The sequence below is a fragment of the Dama dama genome, chromosome 15, assembly GCF_033118175.1.
Source record: "Dama dama isolate Ldn47 chromosome 15, ASM3311817v1, whole genome shotgun sequence".
In the NCBI taxonomy this organism is placed as follows: domain Eukaryota; kingdom Metazoa; phylum Chordata; class Mammalia; order Artiodactyla; family Cervidae; genus Dama; species Dama dama.
This window is the reverse complement of record NC_083695.1, coordinates 76,613,632-76,637,087: the sequence shown is the minus strand read 5'-3', so window position 1 is coordinate 76,637,087 and position 23,456 is coordinate 76,613,632. Positions and strand designations below refer to the sequence as shown.

At 37.9% G+C, this 23,456-nt stretch overlaps 1 protein-coding gene across 7 annotated transcripts in view; it reads right to left on the bottom strand.

Moving 5' to 3' along the window:
- ADD3 (adducin 3) overlaps positions 1-23,456 on the bottom strand; it is a 130,239-nt gene that overhangs the window by 6,743 nt on the left and 100,040 nt on the right. For all 7 annotated transcript variants that reach the window (XM_061162606.1, XM_061162602.1, XM_061162609.1 and 4 more), the window contains 11 exons: positions 22,281-22,504; positions 10,890-11,028; positions 9,019-9,170; positions 7,943-8,023; positions 6,954-7,103; positions 6,338-6,481; positions 6,127-6,225; positions 4,843-5,025; positions 4,029-4,286; positions 2,632-2,751; positions 2,109-2,195 (listed from right to left, as the gene is read on the bottom strand). In XM_061162606.1, coding sequence (XP_061018589.1) covers positions 2,109-2,195; positions 2,632-2,751; positions 4,029-4,286; positions 4,843-5,025; positions 6,127-6,225; positions 6,338-6,481; positions 6,954-7,103; positions 7,943-8,023; positions 9,019-9,170; positions 10,890-11,028; positions 22,281-22,475 — 1,608 coding nt within the window. In that variant the 5' untranslated portion in view covers positions 22,476-22,504. The remainder of the gene's footprint in view (positions 1-2,108; positions 2,196-2,631; positions 2,752-4,028; positions 4,287-4,842; positions 5,026-6,126; positions 6,226-6,337; positions 6,482-6,953; positions 7,104-7,942; positions 8,024-9,018; positions 9,171-10,889; positions 11,029-22,280; positions 22,505-23,456) is intronic.

Here is a 23,456-nt window from a genome sequence, read left to right as displayed (position 1 = left end):
GAAGACTCTTGAGAGTCCCTTGGACTCCACGGAGATCAAACCAGTCCATCCTAAAGGAAATCAGTCCTAAAGTCCTAACCTAAAGGTTAGGGTTAGGGTTAGGGTTAGGGTTCACTGGAAGGCCTGATGCTGAAGCTAAAGCTTCAATACTTTGCCCACCTGATGCAAGGAGCCGACTCACTGGAAAAGACCCTGATGCTGGGAAAGATTGAGAGCAGGAGGAAAAGGAGGGTGATAGAGGATGAGATGGTTGGATGGCATCACTAATTCAATGGACATGAATTTGAGCAAACTCTGGGAGATAGGGAAAGACAGGGAAGCCTGGCGTGCTGCAGTTAAGGGGAGGCAAAGAGTCGGACATGACTTAGTGACTGAACAACAACAATATATAATCTGACAGAAAAAGAAACTGAAGGGAAAAAAGACTACTTAACTGAAGAAATACTTTAAAAAATCCCCAGAACTGAAGGACAAGACTTTGCAGATTGAAAAGGGTTACTAAATGCTAAAAATGGAAACAAAAAAGAAATCTACTACAAAGCACACCATCATAAAATCTCAGAATAGCAGGAATGTAGAAAAGGTCTTAAAAAACGGGAAGGCACATGAATCACAATACTCTCCTGCTTTCAACATTAATGGGAGTTAGGGGACAACATGGTGATGTTTTTCATATTACTTGCAAAATAGAATTCTGTATTACATGCACATATGAAGGTAGAATACAGGTTTTCAGACTGTTACCTCTTATGATACGTATCCTTTCTCAGAAAGCTATTAGAGGATGTGCTCAATGATAAAGGAATAAATCAAGAAAGTGGGAGACATGCTGGAAACAGAATGCAGGAAACAGAACCACACAGCGAGAAGCACAGGACCCTCAGGATGAGCCAGTGTATCTGGCCTAAAGAGCAGCTAGCTGAGATCTGGACCCTAATGACAATGGCAAAGAGCTAGACCTGAGAGACTACCTGTTACCTTTGACTCTATGGAAAATAGTAAGAAAAGTTTGGGAAGAACTAAGCCTCAGTTCAGTTCAGTTGCTCAGTCATGTCTGACTCTTTGTGACCCCATGAACCGCAGCACGCCAGGCCTCCCTGTCCATCACCAACTCCCGGAGTTTACTCAAACTCATATGTCTATCGAGTCAGTGATGCCATCCAGCCATCTCATCCTCTGTCGTCCCCTTCTCCTCCTGCCCCCAATCCCTCCCAGCATCAGGGTCTTTTCCAATGAGTCAACTCTTCACATGAGGTGGCCAAAATATCAGAGTTTCAGCTTCAGCATCAGTCCTTCCAATGAACACCCAGGACTGATCTCCGTTAGGATGGACTGCTTGGATCACCTTGCAGTCCAAGGGACTCTCAAGAGTCTCCTCCAACACCACAGTTCAAAACCATCAATTCTTCAGTGCTCAGCTTTCTTCACAGTCCAACTCTCACATCGAACTAAGCGTAATGTATCCCAAATACTAAGCCAATGAAAAAAGGAGGCAGCTTTTTCTCCGGAGGCAGAAAAGTTGTCTAAGAAAGGAAGTGTCATCTTGGAATACTATCTGGCTCAGCAGTAAGCATTTAAAAATATAAACACTGAAAGCTACCTAGACAAAACATCGTGATACAACCTTACTGGGAGAATGCAAACGGGAAGCCTTGTGTAAATAGGCTAAATCCTCATCATCCATAAAAGAAGTCACTATTATCTTTCATTAATTCTAAGATGTGCTTTTCTCTCACAATTTCTCATCTCTGAAATTGGGATTCATCTTATCATTGGTTTCTTAACAATTATAAATGTCAGCATTTATATCTCTTTTAGTGATATATAAAACAATGGTTTAAGCTGATGAAGCAGATTTGATGACATAAAACTGAAGTCTAAAACTGATAAATCAAGAAGGAGAATAAAGATGTTCTTTAGAAACCAAAGTAAATGCTAGAATAAAGTCCTTGCCCCTAGAAATTGGGAATTGAAGGTGACATTTTAAGTCTTGTGGATTATTTGACTTTTTAACTTGTGTTTATATTAACTTTAGTAAAAACAATTACTCATATTTAAAAAGCAGAAATTATTGGGAAAACAAAGATCATATTGCTTCATGGACTTACAGAAGGAGGCTTATCCACAACAATTCCAGCAAGCAACTGAGACTGTGGTCCTGCTGTTTTCAAGTCATATCGATTTTGTTCTCGAATCTGAATTGAAAAACAGTAAGAAGTTCTTAGGGGCAACTCTGCAGGTGACCTTTGGCTTCCTTACTATTTGACCACCCCGGGTAAGGGCTGCTTTAATTCCCCCTCCATGAAGCTCTCTTTCACCATCCTAACAACTCACATTAATCTCCTCCACTTCTCTTGACATGAGATTTCCTATTGTCTTGCAGTGTTAGAGAGCTACATTTTTCACTAATACAGCAGAAATATGTCTAATACTTCTTCCCCATATAGCCCTCTTATCAGAAACCAGAAAAGAGCTGGAGCTATTCCATACAAGTTAAAATTATACAGAATTAAATGGCAATTTCTGTATTCAAACCTCTAAACTTAGCATTAATCAGATTCAGTCCCTAGTGATTTAAACATAAAACAGCATAAAAATGCCTCCTCCAGCCACAGAAGACCCATGTCTTACCTTATTTCTCTTTTCTAGTACCTCATTCGGGTTGGTGTTTAAAGGAACAAACTGATTTGGATCTTCAATTTTGATAGGTGTTCCGCTACTAACTTTAGAAGAGTCCTCTGCTTTCATCCACTAAAAAAAATAAAAAATTTTCTAGAATGAAGCTTTGTACTAAGGAAATACGGTAGATTCTTGACAACTGTTTATTGACTCAAGAGGGTGGGGGCATATACACCGCCAACATGTTAAAGAATTTCACTAAGCAGTTTTTGGTGGTAAATTAGCGTTCACTTAAAAACAAACAAATGTTGGTACCATGAAGAACACTAAATTATGCAGCTATTTAAATTTTCTCCTTTTGGCATTTTAAACATGTTGGTGAAAATATTTCAAGCATATAGAGTTTGATCTCACACTAACTCACATTTAGAGTTGCCACATGCACTGAAGTTTTATCATGTGATGATGGCTAAGAAGTCATCAAAAAGGACTCAAGAAATCTCTTAGGATTTAGTTTTTCAGATTGCATTTTAAAATTTTGGCTGACAGAATGGGCCAAGCCCCTGACTAGCATTTTGCAAAGGGGATAATCTGGTAGTAATCTATAGTATAATGGCACCACAGGGGTGGAAGAGCCTTATATAATTCTCATTTATCCATCATATCCCTCGAAGAAGGATAATATTTATCAAGATTAATGATGACTAGCCATTAGTTCTTTCAAGAAAATTAATTCTAGGAAACATATGTTCTTTTACTAGGAGATAAGAAATCATATTGACTAGAGAAAAAACACTGATGCCTAGGTATTTCCATACTGAATACTACTGATTTATATGATAGGATGAACTAATTCTGAGTACCTAGAGAATATTTAATGATAATGATAAGCACTCCAAAATTAAACCAAATCTGAGACAAAACGTTGAAAACTTTTAAGATTACCTGTTTCTTTATCTACAAGATCTTGCCTAAGGGTAGCTACGTGCAGTAATTCACAAAACTTGGCACCATTAGGAGTTGACAACTTTTATAGTTCTGATTCATGAGGACACTATAACTATAAACCAGTCATCATGCAATGGATAGAACTGGGTTCCAGAGTCAGATTGCCTGCTTTCAAACCCTGATTCTACGATTCACAGATGATTAGTTAATCCCTCTGTGCTTCAGTTTTCTCATCTATAAAATGGAGCAGAAAAACAGCATCTGCTCCATAGTAGGAGAAATAAATAGACATAATTTATGTACGGCATGTGGAACAAAGTGCCTTGCACAAATGTTATCTAATAAGTTACAGTCATATTATTATATTCTACTTTCCCAATATCTTCAACACAGACCATTCAATTCATCAGTAACTAGGCAAAATCTTTAGTAAAGGCAAAGCATGTTAAGTAGGGACATACTGTGATTTTGGTCCTGGGGCTCGTCTCCCCATTCCGAGACTCCTCAGGCACGTTCACTTTCATGTAGGTATTTGGCGAGTTCAACCATCTGGTTTTTTCACGCTGCTGCCTCTGTGCCATGTATTTGAGAGGTGAGAGGGGCACTGTATCATCTTCGAAGGAAAAGGCAGTCACAGTGGCTGGGATCTCTACATCACTCTTGTGCCTTGGCTTTTCTCGAATGAGAGGATGCCTATAAGCATAGCCTGTTCTATATCCCTGGGGGAGGGAGAAACCACATTTGAAGCAATCAAACTTGTCCCAAACACAGCATTTAGAGGCTAATTCTTTAAACAAATGATTCTTTTGCTGAAAAACAAAAAGGGGAAATCCTTCCAAACTCCACTTAACTGCCACATAACACTAGAGTTGAAGTTAAGCAAATTTCAAGATCTAGTTAAAATTGATTTCAGCTGACAAAGCAATTTCCACTCACACAACTATTTCTGACAAAGGTAATTTCAAAACTGCTGACCAGAAACACTTTCCAAGATATAAACTGGTTTTCTGGAGGCCAAATCTCAGTGCTCACTTGAGTTTTTGTTCCTGGGTCTGAAGGCAATCTGCTTTCTGACTCTTAGCGGAAGAGGGTAAAAATCTAAGATAAGATGACAGTTGTCTGTTTCACCAAGTCTTAAAATACACCAAGTTCCTTCCTAGGGTCACACTGCTCCCAGAGGAGTAATGAGCATGTTCGCAAACCACAGGGAGGAGGGGACATCTGGTCCTAAATCTGGAAACATGAAATCAAGTTCATGGTCAATTTTTTACCTACCAAGTTGTCCAGAGTCCTCATCAGCCCTTCGAACTCAATCTCGCCAACCTTCCACTTTTGATGGGAACCCATATTCACTCCTCCTCCTCCAGATGCCGCTACAGTGTGAGTGGAAGCTTTGTACTTCTGAAGGTCCAGCACAAGCAGATTGTCTACCCCACCTGCCCCCGCCAGTGCCCGCACCTGTAATTGATGGCACAGTATTAGAGGCACAGGACTGGAAAGACTGGAACGAGCACTTCACTTTGAAAAAGGCACAAGTTTGATTCTGCAAGTATCTGTAACATGTCTTCAGGCTACCAACAAAGAAACTTGTGAAAGCAGGCAGCTTTAGGAGCTTTTCCATCTATCCATACCTTCCAGGGCTCTGACCCTCCCTGATGGAAAACACATTTAGAGCCATACCCTTTAATATATTTCAAGTAACTGAATTCTCTTGCCAAATTTTAAAGTTCTTTCCTTGCAGTTTTCCCATGGCCGTCCAGTTTAAACTTTTGTTGAAAGCTATAATTTTAAAGGAATATAAACACCATATTGTGAATTTAAGAATACTGAAGCAGAAGTCACCTCGTTATTTCAATATAATGAAGCTTTTCATAGCCTCATTTGAGAAGACTGACCATTAAAGCAAAAAAAAAAAAAGTTGGTAGTTAACAACAGTTAAAGTTGGTAGGAAAAGTACACCCCCTCTCTCCCCTCCTTTTTGCAGCCTTTCCAATAAATTCAGATTCTAACCATTTGCTTCAAGAAAATCTGCCTGGTTTTTCTTAAAGGGGGGAAATTAGGGCTGTTAAATATGCCCAACTTCTCTGGGGTTAATAAATATCTAATCCATTTTAATAATGAGGCTGAGGCTATGGAACCTCTGGAAATTGCATGAGTTCCTAAAACTTCTGGTGCTGCTCTTACCCTTTTTATCAAAGTGACCACAACACAGCTGACCTTTGGTAACTGGCAGTCATCTCTGTTCATCAATTAGCACCACACCGCGAGAGGGTGAAAAGGGAGAAATGTGCAGCTATGCCGTCTTGAAAAGTAGGACTATGAAGAAAATTATGTTTATGAAGGCCTTAGGTTTGGTGTGTCTATACATAAATTTTAATTTTCTTTCTTCCTGTTTTCAAGAAATACTCAGTTATAATGAACAACTTCTCTTAAAAGACAAGACAAAACAAAACAAAAAGACACCAACTGATAGAACCCTGGAAATAAGTTAACACAATACCCAACCCAACAAATAATAAAGCAAAAAAAGGCAGGGAGAGGGGTAAAAATTTTTCTTACTTGAGTCTCACAGGCTATCTGCACATTAAAAATGTAATGAAAAGCCTCCTCAACTGTTTCTCCAAGTGCTACCACACCATGATTTCTGAGTACCAGCACCTAAAATAGAATCCCAAAGCAATCACTTTAAATAACTGGCATAGCTCACACTGCTTTCATCAACAGTAACAGCAACAAAAATAGCTCCTTTGATAGAGACTCTACTACACACCTTACAACTTGGCCCCAGAACTTTCTGCAGTTGAATTCTCTCCTCCTGTTCATCAAGTGACCCTTGGTAATCATAATAAGCAACATCTCCCAGGATCAGGGACTCTTGAGAAATTGGAAGGATCCCGCACTTCATGGAGGACACCTATTTGATCGGGTTCATGCCAAGATAACACATTTGGTTACTGATTACACCTTCACAGGAAGAACTGGATTCTTCAGTCAGCTCACGCAGCACTGGCCTATTCACTGTGCTCAGCACTCCAGACTCCTCCCATTTTAGTTCTTTGCTTCTTCAAGAGAAAGAAAAGAACTTGGGGATTCTATTTACATGCTGTGCCAGATATTAGGAAAGAAGCTTTGCTCTAAAGAACTCAATGACGCGATTATTAAACTGATTCATTAAAAATGCAAATGCTCTCTCTCCAGTTTTTTCCCAGAACAGTAGCATTTAGTCCAAAGGGCCTTTTGCTTTCTTATGCAGAGGATTAATACTTTGAAAATGACTTCAAATGGTGGGGTCTGAAAGAATGAAGATTATAAAGCATCATGGAAGGAAAGCCATGGAAATAACACTTCCCAGGGTCATTGTTGGTTTTGGCCCTTCAGTGACTTACAGCTGCTGTTGCGAGGGTATGGATGTGTATCACACACTTAACATCAGGACGTGTTGAATATATCGCGGCATGGGGACTGAAGCCTGCATGGTCAATTTTCAAATTAGTACTTCCCTGATCAACCACTTCTCCTATTATATTGACTTTCACCTGGAAAAATCAGAAAGACATACTTAATTGGTACACAAGCATCAAAGTTTCCCGTGTTCCACAAGCTAAATTGGTGGGTGGGGTTGGGGTGGAGGGGGTGGCAAACTTCTTTGTCAAAAGCCAGAAGGCAAATATTTTAGATTTTGTGGGCCTCTGTTGCAACTACTCAACTCTACCACTACAGTAAAAAAGCTGCCACAAAGGACTGTTGAAAGAATGGGTGTGGCTTTGTTCCCACCGAATTTTATTTACAACATGTAGTCTGCAACAAAATAGCATTGAGCAAGAAGTACAGTTTTTAAGAAACTGAATAACTTAAGCTCTTCGCTGACCGGTCTGGCATTTACTGAACTTGCTGGAAAATGTCTATTTGCTAATTAACACCACAGCACTAGAATCAACAAAGTTCCTACTGCTCTAGAGGCCAATGACAGTACTCCAGAGTACAATCATGAAAAAATAAATGCTAGAATGTCACACCCTATACTCACACCAACTGAACTTTGTTTAAATCTATCTATAAAACCTATAGACTGTGTGTGTGCATGTTTAAACAAATTACAGAGTACAGAAAAAAAAATCAAAAGAATCTCTTCAAAACATGAATGGGTTTACTGATTAGATCAATTCATTTATTAGGCTCTTCAACTACCCTGCTTTTCTTGAACCCTAATGCTCTTCTTAAAAAAATCAACATTAACTTTCCAAATTCTTCCCTGTTCACTAGTAAATGTTTTTCCATCCATACCTCTTCTTGTTCTGTCTGCTACTAAAAGCTAAAAGCTGTCAGAAAAGTACAAGGAAGCACAGAAAAAGTAACAAAGGAATGAAAATTGTACCAAATTGGAGGCTGTGGCTTCAGAAAAAGACAGGCCTCTGGGAATTATTATTATGTGGTCTTGCTCCTTACTTATTCTTACCTGGGAGAAACAAAACAAAACAAAATAGAATTAGTATGAGGTGTTTATATTTCACAGTGTAAACATGACTAAGAATATACTCATAATGAATAACTGTAAGATATCTGGGTGGGGGGATGGACAAAGCAGAAATTAAAGGCATGCAACATGAAACTTGCCTTGAAAAGTTTTCTTCCCTCAAGCCTTCAATACTTGCTAAAAAAATCTGACATTAGGTCTTCATTTACTGGACTTACCTAAAGTGTTATTTTGGGAGTTCTAAGGTTGTTTAGGGTCAGGTCATCTCAGGATAAATGAATGCCAATATTATTCAACCTAATGAGATATGACTATAATTTTGATTTACTTTATGGAAATTAAGGGGAAACAGGCAAAGGAAAGAGAAAAAAATCTCTTCCTAGGAAGGAATTAAGGTGGAAAAGAAAGGGAAACCAAGGTATACCTGGAGGAAGGAATGAAAAGTTGTAGGAAAATTGTATCTCATATCTGTGCCATTTTCATAACACATTATTTCCATACCTTTTGCTTCCAAACATCGTCTTGTTTCCAAGTGTGGCAACATGAAAACAAGATAATGATGAAGAACGGGGAAAAAATATTTAAAAAATAAAGACCAAGGAGGAAACCTCCTTTGCCTCCTCTACTTTCCCTGCCCCAAATGCTTTTTAAAGCATTAAAAAAAAAAAAAAAAAAAAAATCACTGACTCTTAGATATAATTGATACACAGAGAAAATCCTGCCAGGAGGATTTCTTTTCAGATAGGTTCTGCGACTGGTCCGAATTAAAGAAACAACACAGGTAACAAATGGAGAAGAAAGTTGGGGTTAACAGTAGCCTCTCAAAGATAAGGTTTAAATCAGGATGAGGCTGTGGTCCAGCTTGCTACGTTCGGAGAACAAGGTCTGAAAACTGGACTTCTGAGTAAAGGTGAGGAGAGCACAGTTACCTTCAAGTTGGGATTTTAAAAAAAGGAATTGAAAGCCGAAGGACTCACTGAGATGTATGTATTTGCCAGGTGGGCCCATCCAAACAAGTCTGCAAGTCTGTACAGGCTGGCAAGTTTACAACGAGTAAGCTTTTCTCCCTTCACGTACGAGGATGTATCTGCTCCAGGAAGGTCATTGATAGGTGTGACCATGCCGAGACCTAAGAGGAAAAATTGGGGAGAGAGATTCAGGTCAAATAATTCCTTACCTGAAAATTAGTTGCCAGAAAGTGGCCTGAGTCTGGGAGTGTTCCAGCCTGTAAATGATGATCTGAAACTTACCAGCCCACACAATGTTGCATTAGCTTATCCTTCTTCAGGAAAGTACACTGAGAGTGAAAGTACCTATCAGCTATTGCCTTGCTGTTTCATCTAGTACTTGGTAGGGAGTGATGTTAGGGAGTTAGGCTCATGCCACTGGGGGAATATGGTCACATGATCCCAATGGTAACAGCTGATAAGATCTTAAAAAAAAAAAAAGCTACCTTACCTCTTTTGACTTTTATTCAAATAAAAAATATTTAAGAATGCAATCAAACAGTAGTCTGGTTTCTGCCCTCAACAAGCAACAAAAACTGGTCTTAATATCTCATGACCCAATTGCTAAATTCAACTTTTGCTGTCTTCATTCTCCTGGTTACCATTACCCACCTCTTTCCTAGACTTCTTCTCTAGGCCTGTGTGGTACTCTTGTGGGCCTCTTGGTCCTTAGCCCTACATACTCTTGTTAGGGTGCATGGCATATGTCAGATAATCAGTATTATAGAAAAAGTGGACCAAACTAGCCCAACCTTTCAATTTTCCAGTTTCTTCCAAGTGGGAAGAGTGAGTGATGTTGGAACTCATCGTTCCTCTCACCACTGATCTGCCACCCCCACCATCACCACATTCAAACCTGTTGATAAGTCTTCTCTCCCCTTCCTTGACTATGCCCTTCTCACTGATCTCTTCGTTCTCATTCCCACAACCACTACTCTAGTTCAAGCACTTATAACTCACTCTGGGACTCTTTCAAAGATTCTTTAACCAGATGTGTGTGCCAAGATACTGATCCACTTGAGTTCTACCCACACCTTGCACGTTCCCACCATCATGTCTCTTTGCATGCTATTCCTCTATTTGGGAAGTACTTGAATTCATTGAACTCCTACTTGTAAATCTTTAACAAAAAAGAAAAAAAGGAAGTACCAAAGAAAGAAAGAGAAGGAAAAGAAAAGTCCCTGAGGCCTAGGATTCTGTGCCTGCCCAGGTGCAGCAGTCAGTTCTGTGCATGTCGCTCTGAGATGTAAAGTGCTTGTACTCAACCAGTTATGACTCTCGGCATCCTGACAGCGTTCAGTCCACCAAACTGGCACTCTCCGTAAAGGCCTGGTGAATGGATAAAATGTGCTAACACCTCTTCTACATCAAGTCTAACTGCTACTGCTCCATCGTTTTAAAGTCTGGTTACTTGAGGCCTCTCTTCTTTCATAAAGTTCTTTTAGTCCACGTCACTCCATAATCAAATCCAACTCTGAGTTCATAGCAAGATGACTTAGAAAAAGTCAGTAGACAATTTCTTTTACGTTGCTTTGTAATTTTTTCCCTCTACAGTTAACTTGCAGTTTTAATCTTTTGTGCACTCAGTGTATGTCTCCTCAACTCAAATATGCATTTATCTGGGGCAGGGACCACATTTTATAACTATCCTGTAAACCTCACAAAGTCTAGTAAACGTCTGGTTGGTATGAAAAAGTAAGAGACCCTAACACTATGTTACTCTAAGTATTAGATGTTATAAACTGAAGCACTGAACCAGATCAGAACATGCTGCTAGAAATGTACACTGTTCAAAGTGGAGAAGAAATTACAGTTTTTCAAACTTTACAAAACTGACGTACTGAGGGGAGGTGAAGTAAAGCCCGAAAAAGAACTGGTCATGATGTAATCCGCAATCTGTTGTAACGCTAGTAATCCAGTTGGATTGTGGCCTTTCTTCATCTGTTCTTGAATTAGGCATTCCAGGTCTTCCCGAAAGGCCTGTAATACACAAAAATAATCACTGAGCACATGCGTGTCACGTGGAGCAGAATGACCCCAACATAACTTGCTCTGATATAATCAATCTTTCCCCCATTCCTCTCAGGAATAACTTTCATTTACACTATTTAAAAATAAATATAAAGCACAAAATAAGAAAATTAAAACACTGGAAGCAGCTGCAAAAAGCTTTGCTTTCAGGGGATAGAAAATCATTAGGCATTCTTAATCTCTAAGAAAATGAGCTTTACAACATCCACAATACAAAGGCATGGGTAAAGGCAACTCTGTTAATAATATGCAACTAGAGCACCCAGTATAGCCTGATGTAAAAAGAGACCCATTCCTTGCCCAGCAGCTTATTATCTAGGTTAGGATAGACTCCTTATCTGAATGGAACATGCCTCTGACTCTAGCAACTCCCAGCAAAAGTCTTCACTAAGACATAGTAAATCAAGGCTTCCATTTTATGATTTCCATGGCAATTCCTTAGCTCTATAAACTCTGAAAACAAACTCATAAAGAGCAGAGAGCTGATTACTCCCCTCTGCAACACTGTGCTAAAGAACGAACTTTCCTCCCAACTCTGGGTACTAAATGTTCCTGTTTTGGAGCTCTGCTTTTCTTCTTTTGGGAAGGGGGATGTAAGTGTGGCAGACAGTATTTATACAAATAAAAATACTGAATATTAAAAGAACAGTTTCTATTCCAGTAAGCTTTGAGTTGCTAATATAATTCATCATTTGAAAAATCCCCCAATCCTTCACATTAGTTGAATTAGCTGGCTTTGTATTTCTATCACACTCAACCAACACTTAGTTTATTAATCACCTATTCTCTTGCTCATGTCTATATTCGTTCACCTTAAACATGAAGGCGCTTGCATTGTAAATTATCCAGACCTTGCTCTTCCATTTGAGATTAGTTACACATGTAGCAGAATGCCCGGCTGGAAAGTATATTCAGTTTGTTCCCACTTCACTCTCCCTCCCACAGAGGGAGATGGCAGAATATACTGCTTTGTAATCATTTCCTCCAAGAGAGCAGGTATAAACACCACGGAGATCACTGGGAAATTCTCCCGAGAAGAGTGACTCTCCTTCGAGTCCCTGTGAGTAGTCTTCCTTGTAAGGCTGGGAATACAATCTTCTGGAGTGGCTGCTTAGATGGAGCCTTTCTTAGAGAAGGCTGAATACACCTCAGAGGTTTTCAGAAGGAAGAACATTTTTAAAAAATTTAGATAATGGCATAGAAGCTCATGCTGAAAGGGGAAATGTGGTTGTAAGGCTACGAGGTGGTAGTACATATTAGAACCAGTCCTGACTCATGCTTGCATTGCTTTTAGAAAACAGTTGAAAGGCATCTGTGATGTGAATTGGAAGAGCTGAGTGTTAATAACTGTAATCTTGGGAGCTCAACCATGGAGCACCAAAGAACACCTTAACTGAGCCTAGCGCGGGAAGAGCGGAGGAGGTCCTTCTTCCCCGTTGCACCGCGATGGCCTGCAGAGGCATCTGAGTCAGCAGTGAACCTGCATCTCCTGTTGGGCAAGGGTTTCAACACCACCACCACGTGGCAGTGAGAGGCAGGGGCAATGGCAGTCAGTGATGGACAGACTCTGGTGTGACGCTTTCAGAGACGCAGACACGTGTACCACACACCACAGCTTGGATATGGAAACCACTGATGAACCTTTTTGGACTATGTAAACCACTTTAAGTTCCTGGGACAATTTAGGGGAAAGTAGAAATTCCAAGAGAAAGATGCTGCTTGAATGATTAATTTAAAAAAATACTAGTTGTGACCATATTTGAATTCTGAGTTCATAGTGCAGTTTATACCAGTTAAACATGGTTTTCCTTTTACAAATGCAAGGCTTGTTAAACACAAATCCTTGGCATAATTATAAAAAAATTCTAACCGTCTAATTCCATTGACTTTTATCTAGTTCATTTAAGTATGTGATTTAAACCAGAGATACTATTATATAAAATATGCTTGACAAAGACACATTACACTTATCAGAAAAACTCCATTAATATATTTCTAAGACCTTGTGAACATAAAACGGCTGTGAGCTGCATATAAGATGGATGGACATCTTCATATTGATGACTAACATGAGTGTTTTAACATGTTTAAGGCTGAAAGGAAAAGAATCTTCCAGACATACTCATTTATCTTTATATAAACTACAAAAAACTTCTAGACATCTGGCAATGGGCCAATCTGTTCTTCTGAAACTTTATCTTCCCTTCAAAATCAAACTCTATTTAAACCTGCTTTAACTCAAAGAAGCTATAACCAATATTCTTTGATTCAGTGAGGAAAAAAAAATTATACCTACTATATGTATCACAATAGCTCTGAGAAGTAGGCATTATTTATTTTATTGAATACTGCACCTTATGTTGGTCCAGCAAGAATTTAAGGCAGATTCCATAGATTAAAATGACACAAAAATAAATATTGGTAAGAAAAATCAAGCTAAAGAGAAAATAAGCATATGGAGGTTAGACTGAGCCAGGAATGAGGTTGAGATACAAACAGCACACTATAAAATTGTATCATTTGCTAGAGATGGGCCAATTTTTATCTAAAGTTTCCAGCAGCCAACGTGAATCAAGACAATTGCTCAGTATGCTGATTTACAATGGCTTTAAGAAAAAAAAAAACAAAACCAAGTAGTTGCTCAAGAGAATCACAATTATTTACGATCCTGATGAGAAATTTCTGCTGGGTATATTGAGAAAGCTAAATAAGAAAGGTTGAAAAGTTTGTTCAAGGTCACAGAGCTAGTAAATGTCAGAGACAAGGACTCAGGTCAAATGCTTTTTTCATCAGTGAAAATGCCTTTTTAAAAAACTTCCATTTATCCCCTAAGATAGTACCATCCTAAAGCTTTGAGATGATCCACGGTGTCATAGAGGAATGCGTAAGCCCTTTTGAAATTAAGATAAATATATAAATTTCCCTTTTAAGGCTAGTAAATAGCTTCCATGCCGTACAGGAGAAGAAAATAATTTTCAAAGTAAATGAAAAGCCTTTTTATATAGTTGACAGTGCTTCAACAGATATGAATTCTTTTATTCCAGAAGATTTAATATTTTTTGTCATGGACATTTATAACTCAGTTCTTAATGTTGCAAATATTTTTGAAATATTGTTCAGATAATTACCTCAGTCATAAAACTGTTAGTATAAAACTTACTAATGATATAAAACTGTTTCAGCTGGCTTTAAAATTTTATCAATAAACATATTAAGCTTTCATTAAAATATTATGTCAAAAAATAAAAATTTTGTTTGTCTTTATGGTGGATAGTTAATCATGTTCCTACTAAAATTCAATATTAATAAAATAATCCTTTACAGTTCATTCATTTGAATCTCACAATAAAGTCCTAAAACAGGCAATTACTTGCTTGTGGTTGCATAGCTAATAAGTAAATGGAATAGTGATTCAAATCTCAGACTCTGTTGGGTATAGGATATCTGCCTGATTGTATCAGAGATGAGTAGTATCACTGAATCCAGTTATAGGTATGCCTTGTTTTACTGCACTTCACATTATTGTGCTTTTTTAGGTACCATGTTTTTTTCTTCTAAATAAATTGAAAGTTTGTGGCCACCCTGTGCAGAGCAAGTCTAACAGTGCCATTTATCCAACAGCATTATTTTAAAATTAAGGTATGTACATTGTTTTTTTTTTAAGACACAATGCTCTTGGACACTTAATAGAATATAATATAAACATAACTTTTGCATGCACTGGGAAACAGACTCTGTGTGACTCACTTTATTGCAATATTTGTTTTACTGCAGTGGTCTGCAACTGAAGCTGAAATGTCTCTTAGGTGTGTCTGCACGGCTAATAAGGCGGTAGGTGTGCCGTGATCAGAAGCACGAGCAAACCCCGGGCTAGATTAGAGCTTTAGGTCATAGTGAGACATAAAGCAAGAAAAATCATATAGCAGATCTTGGAGTACCAAAACTCGCCCTCTTACAGCTAGGAATTCTCCCATCAAAGCAGAATAAGAAACTCACTTTTAAGTAGGGCAGCAAGATCACATGCTGGGCTTCTGAAGTCAGATTAAACCAACAATTCCCTAGGGTCTCTGTTAGAGGAGTCAGGTTAAAAGATCAAACGACACACACACATATGTGGTTTTACAGCATAAACCATCTTCCTTCTCACATAGAGACCAGAGAAGAGGAGATATTGGGGGTTGTTACACCCTGAAGACATGAACGCGAATAAGGCAGAAAGCCAACGGAGTGATAGATTCTCTAAGGCCTTCAAATGCCAAAATACAGTCTAATGAATGATGATTCTAATCTTCAAAAGTGTTGTCACGAAAGCATAAAACCACTTTACATTAGCAGTACTGTATTTAACCCCATGTACATACATTTCCATAAAACAGTCATCTACTCTGTGCTAGGCACTGCACGATATGCTTCATGTTATTTAACTGTCAAAATCACCATGTGAGGTCCATCTTTGCCAACAAGGAAAGAGAAGCTCAAGTTAAGTGAGTTTCCTAATGTCACAGTGCGATTAAGTGGTGGTGAGCCCAGATCCAAAACAAGCACTATATGCATGTACAAAAAATTGATACAAACAGATTAAAACTAGAAATGATAAGAAAACTGGCTGACTTCTAACTTAGGTCACAACAGTCTGGTACTCCAGGATCCCTACAATCTGTTAGGTTAGTTTTTGGCTGTATCTCCCATTACTACCTCATGCTCTGATCCACAACGTGTACTTTTCTATCCTTGCTCACTATATTTCATCAAAGGGAAAAGCTGGCTTCTACTGTTCCTCTACCAGATAAATTCTTACCCTTCATACTCAACACTCATTTTAAATGCCACATTCCCCTTGAAGTCTCTCCTTTAATCACCACTGTTAGGAGGGATCTCCATATTACTTCTCTTCCCACTCCACTTTGAATTCTTTTAACATTTGCCTATACTGCATTTAGGGTACTTATCAGGACTGTGATTTATTTTTCCTACTGTACTATAGAGTTAAATATCTGATGGCTGGGACTGTGTTTTTCATATTTCTAGAGAATCCCTGAGTGGCTAGTTCAGTGCTGAATTATTATAGTCGATAAGTTAGAGCTTCTTTTCTTTGTATTTTCCTAGATATAAGGAAAGAAAGCAAAGAATCTGATCTCATCTTAATTGAGTTAGTGATAGGAAAGATCCATTTCACAGGTGATTAGCACTGGAATCTGAGGCTCTAGAAAACAGTCTTATCAGTCTGTCACTTGAATGAGAAATTCCTCCTGTGTAATTAGGCCTGTCCATCATCTAAGGGAAGAAATTCATTTTTTTTTAAACTAAGAAGTGAATCTTCACAGAAAGTTATAAATTTTTGAAAAGTCATTTAATTCTTCAACTCAAACAAAATCCTACTTGAAAACTTGGTCTGTCCCCAGAACATTATAGTTGGGATAGCTCTCTCAGCAAACACATGTCCAAAAAAATGTGGTTTAAAAAAAAAAAATCACTAGGTGAAAAACAAAATGTTTAAGTTAGAGAGAGGGTGACTTTAAAGGCTTTTCTGAATCTCATACTGTTTTATTTGTATATCTCCTGTCAGTTAAGGGAGTGATCCTGTAATTCTGAATTCATAAATGTATGGATAAAAATAATCTTGTAAAAACATAAAGGATTCAAGAGATTTGAGATTCACGTAAGGTAAGAGTATAGAGTATACACATGTGATGGTGGTTTAGTCACTCAGTCATGTTCGACTCTTGCGACCCCATGGGCTATATGTAGCCCACTAGGTTCCTCTGTCCATGGGGTTCTCCAAGCAAGAATACTGGAGTGGGTGGCCATCTCCTTCTCCAGTGGATCTTCCTGACCCAGGGATTGAACCCGGGTCTCCTGCACTGCAGGCAGTTTCTTTACCAACTGAGCTACCAGGTATACACACATTCATGTATATTATAAAGCAAAAGTAGGAGTAATTTGAAATATCAGATCTTAAGGCTTCTGCAGCTAAAATCAGAACTGTCAGAAGAAAGTGGTAATAAATGAAAGAATTTTTATTTTTAAATCACAGAAAAGAACCTATTTTATAAAACAAACTGATGATGCGATAGTTTTGGTTAAGGCTAAAAATAAAATTACACTGACTGACCTATAAGTAATGTCTAACTTACAAAAATCAGGTTAACAGAATACTGATAAATCTCAGAGCTGGATTTTAAATACCCACATCTGGGTGTTGTACCTCATAATAATTACTAGAAAGAAAAACTGGAGCAAAAAGAAAAACAGATTACAGACTTGCTGCCCCCAGGGCACCCTGCAATTATGTTATTAGATCTCTCCTCAAGTGGAATTAGGAGCATAACAAACTTACTTAGAATTTCTCCATTAAGAAATGTATTCATTTGGAAATAGATTACCACTGGTCCTGTTGAAAGGAGAAAAAACACATAAACCAAATTTTCTTCTGGATGATCTTTCTTATATATCTATGTGTAATTAATATAAAGCTAAAGATTAGAATAATATCTTTTCTTAAAGCTGGCATTTTAATAAAATTGCAAACAAAGTTAATAAAGAATATTTCCATTTGAAACTTCCAAAGTGACCAGATAAATCATGGTAATTCTGACCTATTTTAACTAAGGTGACCTGTTAAAAAATTTTAGGCCTTAATTATAGAGACAGGAAATTTTAACATGAATAGACTTTGAAGTTTCTCCTATCTTTAAAATAAGTTTGAAGCATTACACGCTGCCCTGTTATGAAGAAACGTTACTGTGTCTCAGGATCTACTGTCTAGGACATGGAATTCTCTGCTCAGTGATATGCGGCAGCCTGGGTGGGAGTCTGGGGGAGAATGGACACATGTATATGTATGGCTGAGTCCCTTCGCTGCACGCCCAAAACTATCACAGCATTGTGAATCGACTATGCTGCTGCTAAGTCACTTCAGGTTAATCAGCTATATCCCAACACAAAATGAAAAGTTAAAAGAAAAGGCACTAGTGTGTCATGGGCCTGACCAACCAACACCTACACTGCTGTTGTCCTATCTTTCAGAGTAACATTATACACTTCTCTCAACAAGTCTAATTGCTTTGACAGTGATATGACTTGAAGAACTTTCATTCTTTTTCTGAAACTTGCCAACTGTTTTTCATTTAAGCAGTACAGTTCAGTAGGAACTTACTGGACAACATTCAAGTGTTTAATGACTCAAAGTCCATTTAGCCATTCATATATCCATCCATACAAGTATTCAGAATTTACTAAATATCTACAACGGTCTGAAGTTTTCAACTTACACGTTTCTTTAACTTTGATGAGGCCCATCATTAAATTCTAACCATCTGCCCTGGATACTTCATTCTTAGACAAGGACAATCATATATATGTCTCCAAAGACATATATACAAGGAGTATATTGGACAAAGAAAACTTGTAGATTCTCTTGAGTGCATTAACAAAATCTCTAAATAAGTTTATTCACCAGCACTTAATTTCTAAGACAAATACTTCATTAAAATTAAAAAAACCATGTCAAAAGGCCATGAAATTTCTAGAAAGAAACAATATTTGAAGTTGAGATGAGACAAATTACTCTTCTCCTATTTTCTCAGCTCAAGGCAATAAGGCATTGTGTTTGTCATCCAAATTCACAGACACCAAAATGTCTTATGATTTGAAACTCCTCTTGAGCAAGAGAATTTGAAGAAGAATAAAACACAGGTGGAACGTTCTCATAGTTATTGAATGCTTTATGCCTAGCAGGAAAGGGTGTAAGTTTGAAGTTTAAATTCAGACCCCGCTATTTAACTAAGGGTATAAAAACTTCTGCAATTATTTAATGGCTCTAAGTTTCAGTTTATTCATCTGAAAACTAGGGGACAGTAATACTTCTTTGACTGACTGAGTTGTTTTGAGGATTAAATAGGATTCAATACTTAATAGTTGCCTGGTATACAGTAAGCAGTTATTAAAAAAAAAGTATTATACTTTGCTTTTATTAGTTTCTTTCCTGATTTACTTTCTCCCCAAATGAACTCAGCATTTCAAAGAGAAAACTTACAATTTGTTTCTTACAACATGTACTAGTAATACCTTTGATTTTGATCTTCATTGGTTATGGGTTTTGTCTAACAGAATGAACCTCAATATTCACAGGAGACACATAAAGTTTTTAAGAAAATTATATTCACAGAAACATTACAAGCTTGGACTTAAAGAAACAAAGAGTACAAAAAGAAAAGAGGTCTTTGAACTCTAAAACCTCCACAAGAAGGAAGCAGGGTGAGAAAAATACACAGCTGCAAACACAGGCTACTTTTTAAGGAAAAGGAAGAGTAATTCAGAGAATGGAACCAAAAACCCAGAGGGCAGAGCCAAGAGCCAGGGAGAGTCATTTCTACTAAACAGAAGGACTGAGTTCTTATCAAGCGAACTTTCAAACATTGGCCCAGATGGATTTTAGAATTGCTATGAACCAGTGGCTCCTCTGTCCTCAATCTTCTCCCTTTTTGAACAGGAATGTCAGCAGTTAGCTTTGGGTGTGTCCCACCACTGAATGGGTGTGAGGGCACTTCTCAGGTCTACAGATTGAGAGGAACTATATTTAATGAATTTCACTTGAGGCAGATCACCTATATCTGGACCAGATTTAGAAGCCAATATTTTGGATTCAGGCTAATGTTGTAATGGGATGAAACTTTTGCAGGGGTAGTAGGAGATGGTGAGTGCATTTTGCACGTGGGAGGAAGGTAGATAAATTATGGCAGACTGCGGTGCTTTTAAAATAAATTGTGATCAGAGAGTGGACAATCCTCCCCTCCAAAGGTGGAGCTTCATTCCTCTAGAGTATGAGCTGAACTTAGTGACTCACTTCTAAACTAACAAATATGGCAGAAGTATTGTGTGAAATGTCTGAGATTAGGTCATAAAAGGCACTGTAGGCCCCTCTTTGCTCTGAGATACTTCCTCATGGGGAGAGCACTCAAACAGCCTCAGTAAAGGTCCATGTGGCAAAAAACTGCAGCCTTTTGCCAACAGCCAGGTGAGTGACCCATCTTAAAAGAATGGAAACCTCCACCCCAGTCAAGCCTTCAGATGCAGCAGCCCTGACAGATGCGTCATGAGAGACCTTAAGCTAGATCCACTCAGCTAAGCTGCTCCTGAATTCCTGACTCACAGAAATGATGAGATAATAAAACCTTGTTGTTTGAAGCTGCTAAGTTTTGTTTTTTAGTAATACAGGCCACCATACATCATTTCCTTTGGTGAAAAGTTTGTTGTATTAAAAGAAATTTGAAAGCCATGTCCTAAAACATGGCAGAAAGACAAAATGTATATACTTTTCCAAGTCTTTCACAAACAAGATTTTAAATTCACTAGCAAAGAACTAGGGAAAAAAATGACCTATCCACAATTCTTTTAAATCTTCTTTTGTACAAAAAGAAAATTCTTTTGTTTCCTTCTGGGCTGAAAATCATCATTCTTTGCCATATAAACATGGAAATGACAATCTACACACCTGCCCTTTACCATTCTTTCATTAAGTTCCCCAAGGCATAAGTAAAATTGGTATTTTAAAGTCAATCTTACAGTGGCAATACACAAGTAAAAAAAAAAAAGAAAAAATTAGGTAATCTCAGTTATGTTGTTTTAGTTTAATGGAAAAATTATTTTTAAAACACCCTGGCATAAAAATGTAGTTTGGTACTTTTTCCTTTAAAGCTTTACTTAGAATTGAACGATTCTCTTTGAAGCACTACCCAAAGAAATCTTGGTATTTAATCTTGAACAAAATCTGAACTTCATCTCATTCTTTCAGTTACTTTATCCTATATGCTACCGTAATTCTTTGGCTAATTAGTTAGTTCTTCAAAGTGGAGTCTGCCCTTCAAGTATTTATAAACACAGAAACTTGTTTGCATAAAATAAGGCACTGAACATTTACTCTCTCATGATAAGTGAAGTCAAGTCGCTCAGTCATGTCCAACTCTTTGAGACCCCATGGACTGTAGCCCACCAGGCTCCTCCATCCATGGGGATTCTCCAGGCAAGAATACTGGAGTGGGTTGCCATTTCCTTCTCCAGGGGATCTTCCCGACTCAGGGATCAAACCCACATCTCCCGCATTGCAGGCAGATGCTTTAACCTCTGAGCCACCTAAATTTTCTGGCTAACCTCCTTTCCATTAGAAAAGGTTTCTTTAAGGGTTTATTTAAAGGATAGCTTTATATTTAAGCTATACTTGAATTCCTGAAAGCCTGCACTGTGTTTATAACTTCTATTTGCTTTTATCTAGGCCACTGATACAGGAGAATTAGTCAGGAATGGAATTCCCCTTTGGCTTTGGACTCAATCTCTGTGATTAAATCCACAAGGGCACAACAAAAATGATTTACCAGGGCCACCTCAGGCAGTTCTATGTCTTGGTGCTTATTTTAGTACCTAAGTTGGAAATCTAATACAACCCTATCCTGGGCATTGTGTGTCTATGTATGATGAACTCTATCTTAAGGGGCCCATGATCTTCATTATACATACAGTTATGAATTCAATTTGCATGTTAAATCAAGTTGATCACTCATTTTCCAACACTTATATGTGACCTTTACAATTCCACTAAAGGTGTATAGGAAACTTAAATCAATTGAACATGATTTACAAAGTCTGGATATTACTGTGCAGACAGAATTTTCAGCTTGAGTTAAGGTTAGAATCTATGTTTAATTCAGTTACTTTGGTGTGCATGCATATATGTGCACCTACATTAGGTGCATGGAATATTAAGCTGCCAAATGATAGTTATCTTCATAAACCTTAAGTCTTCCTATGATTGTCAAGATATCCAAAGGAAGAAAATATGCACATGGGGTGTATTTAACTCATTTCTTGGTTCCTAACTCTTCACTCATGCCTTTCTTTTCTTTACAGATATTCAGTCTGAAATGGGAATCCTTGAATTTAGTAGCATCTTTTGTTTCCCTGTAATGAAACATTACACTCAAAAATCACATAAGAAAAGTTACCATCAAGATGATGCTAGTTTATTATTAAATTGTTGCAAATTAAATTTATAAACTAGGTGCTTATTTTGCCTCTGAAAGATTGGGGACAACCAGTCCCCCTTCCTACACCACTCTTCTAACCCAAAAGCAGATACCTCCGACCTCACTGTATCATGGTTTCCAAAGAGTAAAAAAAATTAATGCTTCTGAATCATTTTGACTCACCGGACTTTGCAAGATCTGAGTAACTCGTTTCCTCTGCTCCATCATATTGAAGTCTTGTCGCAGATCAGGAGACATGTTTCTCTCCCTTATGTATTCTGGGTCATTTTCATTGATGCGGTCAAAATACCTCTCTTTGTGAGGCATGCTGGGAGGAGGAGGAGTAGTGACCACGCCTTGGCTAGCATCTGAACTCATGCTTCCCGTCTGCCAACTCTCCTCGTTATCTGCATTAATAAATACAAAGTGGGACAATCATATTAATAATAAATTCATTATTAAATTCGAATTTTACACTGGTCATGCAGAACTGTTACCCTGTAACGGTGGCCATTTTCTTTAAAAAGCAGCTTTTCAAAAAATATTAGGACACTTTTTTTCATTAGGGTTAAAATAGATATAATGCTAAATTGTAGATTGAATATTTTCAGAGCTAGGAGAAACTTGTGGTTCAATTACAATAATGTCATCAACTGCCAAACAGATTTTTTAAAGGAGCAATAATCAAAATATCCAAAAGTAAAATGCCACATCTAAGACAGCAAAATTTCATCATTAGTGATTACTGTTAGTGGAGATTCTCTTTTCTCTCTTACTCATGCTTTTATGTTAGACCAAACTTGAGCCATATTTAACAACCACTGTATTTTATAGTGAATGTAGCTTATTAACTTAAGAGAGAAACAGCTATAAGTTTTTCAAATGATTCAGTAAATTCTAGGGAAAATGTAGGAATTATTAAGGCTGCCAGACTATACAACTTCAACAGATAGTACTTCAAATCCAGTGAGAAACAATAAAAAGCTATTCAGAAACCACAGGAACAGCTGATTCATTTAATGATTACTGACAGGATAATCCTTGGTTTTATGCCAGGGAAACATTCATTTGGGCTTTGCTACAATTGAGCATGTAATCAATCAACAGTAGACAGACTAATAGGACAGTCATTCAACATCCATCCCCCAGCCCCAGGCTGTGACGGCTTGTATTAGAAGTTGAGGAAGCCATCTAACCTGGTACTTCTCAAATTGTCTACGGTGAAGAACTTTCTCCAATTTGCTGTGGACTAGTATTTTTGTAAAATACAAAATAATGCACTCAGATGTCAAGGCAATGTCAAACTACAAGAAGTTTCTAAACACTTACTATCATATTTTGTCTGCAGACTGGCACCGG